Source organism: Phocoena phocoena, chromosome 1 (assembly GCF_963924675.1).
Source record: "Phocoena phocoena chromosome 1, mPhoPho1.1, whole genome shotgun sequence".
NCBI lineage: Eukaryota > Metazoa > Chordata > Mammalia > Artiodactyla > Phocoenidae > Phocoena > Phocoena phocoena.
In genome coordinates this window covers 98,330,113-98,336,575 of record NC_089219.1, presented here as the reverse complement: position 1 = coordinate 98,336,575, position 6,463 = coordinate 98,330,113, and the positions used below count along the sequence as shown (strand labels likewise).

The window sequence follows — 6,463 nt, the reverse complement described above, 5'->3', positions numbered from 1 at the left end:
GGCTGTTGGATGGGGCCAGGTCTTTGTGCTAATGACCCAAGCAAGATGTCAGCCTCCAGCAAGAGTTCATGCAGATGAACACTCCCCAATATTTTCACCACCAGGGTCTATGTCCCCAGGATGAGCTGCCCTCACCCCCCCAGGAGAACCTCAAATACCAGCAGGTAGGTCATGCCCAGGCTCCTATGAAGTTACTGCCTTTGCTCTGAGACCTGGTGTGTGTGAGATTTTGTGTGCACCCTTTAAGTGAGGTCTCTGTTTCCCCCAGTCCTGTGAAGCTCCTGCAATTAAGCCCCACTGGCCTTCAAAGCCAAATGCTCTGGGGGCTATTCTTGATGCCGGACCTGCAGGCTGGGAGCCTGATGTGTGGTTCAGATCTCTTACACCTGTGGAAGAACTTCTGTGATATTATTCTTCAGTTTGTGGGTCACCCACCCAGGGTGTATGGGATTTGATTATATCATGAGTGTGCCCCTCCTACTGTCTTGTTGTGGTTACTTCTTTATGTCTTTGGATGTAGAAAGGACATCCAAATATGTCTTGGATGTCTACCAGACATTTGGAAACTACCAAATATTGGAAACTACCAAATATTTTTTTGGTAGTTTCCAGCCTTTTTTGGTAGTTTCCAGCCTTTTTTTATCGATGGTTGTTCAGCAGTTAGTCGTGGTTTTGGTGTGCTTTTGAGAAGAGGTGAGCTCAAGGTCCTTCTACTCTGCCATCTTGTCCAGGAATTGGAAGAGCTCCTAAAACATGATTTATTCTGCCTTAAGAATCCTCTACATACAGCAAGCCCAAATACAAGGTCAAGCAAGCCATCCAAATCCGTGATATGTGTAGACCAACAGTCTCTTATCACCAGGGCTAGTGGTAGAAAACATAAAACTCGTGCCTGGGAATTAGAGCTAAAGGGCAGGGACCCACAAGTATTTCAGTAAAGTGAAGCCACCCCCCTGAGCACTCAATAGAAACCCCCCTGACCAATCTACATGTATATGCAACAAACCAGCACATGGAGAGAGAGACCTCTGAACTAATCTTTATGCTGTTATATAGTAGTTATGAGCCCCTTGCCCCTCCCTGTGCCCCATGCTGGCAGACAGGCGGGCCAGAGCAATGCAGAAGGACAAAAGCAGCTCTGTCCTCAATCCTGGAGGGTCTGTGGTCAGGAGGAACACGTGAAGGTAGTCACAGCTTTTCAGTTGTAATACAGGCTTAGGTAGGCCACACGGTTCCGATGCTTTCTAAAGTCTTTGTCTGTGGGCAGCTGCAATGGAAGAATGCTGTCTAGGTTAATATTAGAATGAGAACCCTCTGCCTCTGGTCTTCTTGGCTGTGCAAAATAGAACTGTATGTTATAGCTGTTGTGGCCTAGCTGAATCCCAACCCATAGGAGCCTAGCCTTAGTGAGTCTCTCAACATTGCTATGTACATCTACTCTTTGTCATCTTACTCTAGGATATATCATAGGAATTATTTTCTCTTGATAAATACCCAAGTGTAGTTGGTAAATTTCTTGAAAACAAAGATTATGTGTTTAATTCTTGAATGTTACCCATAGGCCCTATCACAATTATGTTAATTCATTTGGCATTTAATAAATACTTGTAGAATTAATCCAAAGTTCCACTAGGGGAAAAAAGGGCACTTCTGGAATTATGATAGCTGACACGGATTGAGCATTTATTATGTTACAGGTACGGTGCTAAATACTTTTCTACGATCTCTCAATCTTCACAACTTTATCAGATTGAGTCTATTATTACATCCATTTTAAAGACAAGCAAACTGAGACTTAGAAAAGTTAGAGGACACACAGCAAGCAAATATAAAAGTTAGAAGATACACAGCAAGCAAATATGGAATTCGTATTTGAACCCACTCAGTCTGTCCCTGGTATCCATGTTCTTGCCAGAATGATCTATAGCCATTTGTAGATCAAGTGTTGTAATGGAAAGAGCAGTGGCTTAGGAGTCACAGCTACAAGCTGCTTAATCCATCTGAGCTTCAGTTTACTCCTTAATCATAGAGGTTAATTATCTTAGACTACCATAAAAGATTGTTTGAGGTTTAAGTAAGAAAATGTGACTTTTGTTCAGCACACACACCTTTAAAAGTCAAGTGAAATTGTGTAACTCTCCAAAAAGATACCCATATCCATATACACACAAAATTCTGCAAGTAATTTCAGGGGAACAAGGACTTCTTGAAGCTTATTCACAGACTCCTGGTTAAGAATCACTGATACATGTGGAAGTATTAAATACAGGGCTCCACAGAAGTCCAATCTTATTACCTCAGCTTTCAGGGTTCTTTTCTGTAGACATGGAACCTGGGCCCAGTCTGGAGATCCAAATTTCATTGGCCAGGTGATTTTTTTGGGTGCCTTTATCTCTGGGTTATATGTGTCAGGGCTAGAAATAAAAATATAAAATATTATGTTGAATGAGTTAGTGACCATATACAAACCTCATCAGTACCACATGTGCACCTGAGCTAGTCCTCACTCCTTTGGAAAAGGCAACAGACTGATTAGATCTTAATGTCAGGCAAGCATAGTGTTCCTTTGCCTGTTAGTGTATTTCTAAATAGGTGTTAGTGTTCAAGATTTCCAGTCTTGACATGCAGTGAGGGTAAAAATCGACTCTAGTTTAAAATATTTCTGAACCTCAGTATTCTTAGCTGAGAGACCAAAAGATCCCAGAAATGGTGGATGATAAAAGAGATCTTCCACAGTGATGCTTAAGTTCTGCCCATGATGTGAAATTTCCTGACAATGGGATATTTTGTATTGCCTTTGTTCATAACACTTTGTCTTTTGGTGTAGACTCTTTGCTGTGGAAATAACACATAGAGTGGTCATGGGAATCAAGATTTAACACTTCTACTCCTTTACTGAAACCTTGAGAGAGTTACACTCACTCTCTGATCCTTGGAATGCTCACCAGTAAAAGAAAGACCTTGACCCTGTGCCCTACAATTCCGCATACTCTGAATGGCTTCCTAAAGCACTTAGAACGCATTCCTTGGTCTACTAGGCTTATATACTCTAGCCCCTCCTCCTCCTCTGTTCTCATTTCCTCCTTGCCCCACTACACTGTAGCCATACTAGCCTTTTTTCTTTTTTCCTCACACCAAATTCTTCCCAGTTTACAGCCTTTGTACTTGCAGCTCCTCCTGCCTGGGAAGCTCTAGGCCTAGGTCTTCACAGGGCCATTTTAGTCTTATCACTGTGATTTCAGATCAGGTGTCATTTCCATAGAAAGACCTATCTTGACAGTCCTTGCCAAAATAGATTCCAGCCATCACTCCATATCATATCATCTTGTTTGGTTTTATTAAGCACATCACTAGGTCACTATACTTCCTGGTGTGCTCATGACAGCCCTAGCTTATGGCTATAGTCTTGGTATAATTATTAATAAGATCCTCTTTCACTCTCGGAAGTGACACACTAGCTAATAAATTGTATGGTCACTCTCCTTATTACCACTGATACTTTCTTGTTTATTTGCTTCTCACCTGTCTGGACTCTAGAGTGTAAGCTCCAAGAAATCAGGAGCCTTGCATGGTGGGTTTAGTGCAAAATCTTCAGAGCCTACAAAACTGCTTGGCCATTTATAAATATTTATTGAATGAATCACTATCCTTTATAATAATTTTGTAATTCTAGAGATCTGGAAGGCAAGAGGTTGAATCTTTAAAGATAGATAGTTTCTTATTTAGAGGGCATAGTTGGGAAGTAACCCCTTTTTGTACTTGCTTTCCTATTGCTCTTTGTTGAAGTGCACCAGAAAGAGGGGCACTTACCCAGGATAACAAGCGTCCTTAGAGTATGTCCTAAATCGAGGCAACAAGGCATTAAATGGAGCAAAATTTTGTTTGTGTGTTTGCTCCTGAGGACCGACTGTTTGGTACATGCCTGGATAAGGTGTCATATCCTATTTCCAAGAAAAAGATCAATAGTTTAGAGGGTAATATATATACATGTAAAGCCTTCTAAGTAGAATAAACAAAATCATCCTCTCCCAGTTCATGTTATCAGCTATGATTGAACCACCTCAAGCTATAGAAATAGACCTACAATAAGTAGAAAACCAAGATAATGGTATGGTTCAGCTACCTAAATGTACTTAATGCTTAGGTTGTAGAAATAAACCTATGGTGGGTAGAGAGCCAAGGTAACTATTGCAGCTACTACCCCCACCATCCCACCATCCCACTCAGAGATTCTTTTAGAGCCAGTATCCCTCTCGAGCTTAAGCAACAAGAAAGTGTCCAACAAGAGATTAGGAGCCTATACTGAAGACTTGAAGTCCAATCACACAAAAGGGTGAAGAAGTTGGAATTTGTTTTTTAACTGACAAGATAATATGATGCATATAAACAAAGCTTCCGGTACTTTAACATCAGGTATCTCAGGACTGAAGCCCTGCCCTGGTACCATTCCTTCTGAGAATTATTTTCCACTCTCCCAGGACACTCACACATACACATTTGCAATGTTAATATCTAAGCTTTTCATATAGGCTTCTTAGTAGCTTTCGTCTAAATGACTTTTTTTTCTTGAATTTCAGGGCATGTCCTTTAGGTAACCTCTAGCTTTGCTCCCCAATGCAAATACATGCAGCATCATGGATCACACTAAAATCTAAGTACATTCAGCCATTTCTAACCTTGCTGATTGGCTTAAACCTCACAGCTGTTCTGGCTCCAAAAGCATATCCTTTTATACTGGTCGGGATCTTAGAGAGGTTGTATGCCAAGCCATACCTCTTCCGGTAGTATATAGAAAACAAAGAAAAAACATACATAGAGAACATTATAGTTATTAAAACAGAGTGAACTTAGAGTATTCCTGAATCTTCTCTGTCAAAGTTGCTCTTTCTTTCTTGATTCCTCTGCATCAAGACCATACAAGCAATTACATAAGTAACAGAGGCAACTCTACAAAGGAATGTGGCTGGATAGGTAGAATGAATGACATTTCTATGCATTCCAGTGAATCCAGTTTTCTACGGCCCACAGAGGTGAATCTGCTCTCATGCAATTGTCAGTCTGATTATATGATTTCATAAACTGACCTACCAGCACAGCCACAGTCCAGGTTTGGACTAAGGGGAGCTATTGATTCCTTTGTAGGTGGGAATGGTATGGGAACTATACTGGGGGCTGCATAAGGCCAAGGCTTGCATTTGGTGGGGATTCAAAGGGAAGCAATGCAAGCAATGCAATTTCTGATATTGGCACTGACAGCTGGTTGCAGAGGACCAGGTCACTTTCTCATGTTGGGACCCTGAAGGTCACAAATCTCACAGGGCTTTTCTTCCAGGAAACTCAAGCACCCTTAGATAGTCTGGGAACTGAGACCTACTTAAAGGAAAGTGAATACTCACATCTTCTGCTATGTAGTAACATCCAGGCCCTCTGTGGGGCGCTCCCCTAAGAGGGAGAAACTTGTTCCCCAACAAGTTTGGGGGGTGGAAGTGAGGAAAGAGCTTCCTCTGTTGACATGTTCCAAAGGAGCAGTTAACCAGCGTCTCTGGAGAGCAAGAAAGAGGAGAAACTCCACATGAGGGAAGGCCCCATGGTCTAAGTGAGAGCTTGGGGGCGGGTGGGGTGTGGGGAGGGGGAGCAGAGACCTGGGCAGACAGAACTCTGAACAAAACAGTGACCAATCCAAGGAGGGGGGTGAACAAATTTCCCTCCTTCCCCCTCTTTCCCAGTCTCCCCACTCTTCCTCCTGCCTCTACTCTTGACTCATCCCTCCTCACCTGCTTTGTTGAAGCACATTGTGCCAGTGCCACTAGGACCAGCGTTTGTGTATTGCGTTGCCTAGGAAACAGAAGCTGGCCGGCAGCTCCAGCTCTGTTGCTCCTTGAGGGGCGTGGCTCCTAGTACACATGCGCGGCAAGCGGAGCTGCCCCGGAGCTGTCCCGGAGCCACGTTGGGTGGGAACCTGCACTTCCAGGGCCAGGAGCCCAGGAGAGTGTGAACTAGCAAAAACAAAGTGACTGTATGTGTACCAAGGATATGAGGGACATAAAAAGGCTGAGAAATTACTTCAGGCTGAGGGATATTGATAAAACATGAAAATCTAATGCAACACGTATTCCTGAATGAGATAAGAAAGATGTGCTGTTGTGACAATTGCCAAATTTGAATAGGGTCTGTGGATTTAATGATAGTGTTTATCAGTGTTGATTTTCACGTTGGTAGGGGTGTATGGTCATAATGTTTGAGAGAATCTCTGGGAGAGTAACAGTAGAGTTTTTAGGATGGTTGGGGAATCATATCAGAAAAATTATCTATACGTGGGGTGGGGGTGGGGGCGGGGGGGAGGGAGAGAGAAGTAACATTTAAGAGTAAGAAATAGAACCTAATTTTAAAAATGGGTAAAAATTGGAACGGGCACCTCAGAGAAAAGAATGTCCAATCTGTACTACCTGTATCTTTCCGTTTC

The 6,463-nt window shown here is 42.6% G+C and overlaps 1 protein-coding gene across 1 annotated transcript; it reads right to left on the bottom strand.

Annotated features, from left to right (window-relative positions):
- Positions 1-1,037: 1,037 nt before the first annotated feature.
- Positions 1,038-5,827, bottom strand: LOC136127013 (ciliary microtubule-associated protein 3-like). The gene is made up of 6 exons (XM_065882440.1): positions 5,775-5,827; positions 5,397-5,542; positions 4,677-4,775; positions 3,811-3,941; positions 2,297-2,414; positions 1,038-1,267 (listed from the first exon to the last, which is right to left on the bottom strand). The coding sequence occupies exons 1-6, from the start codon at positions 5,791-5,793 to the stop codon at positions 1,199-1,201; spliced, it is 582 nt and encodes a 193-aa protein (XP_065738512.1). The 5' UTR covers positions 5,794-5,827; the 3' UTR covers positions 1,038-1,198.
- Between the last annotated feature and the right edge of the window lie 636 nt (positions 5,828-6,463).

Coding starts and splice junctions, on each gene's coding strand:
- LOC136127013 (XM_065882440.1), bottom strand. Junction 4,776..5,396: donor GTTACTACATAGCAGAAGAT/GTGAGTATTCAC, acceptor TACTACCGGAAG/AGGTATGGCTTGGCATACAA. Junction 3,942..4,676: donor GGTTTAAGCCAATCAGCAAG/GTTAGAAATGGC, acceptor TCTTGGAAATAG/GATATGACACCTTATCCAGG.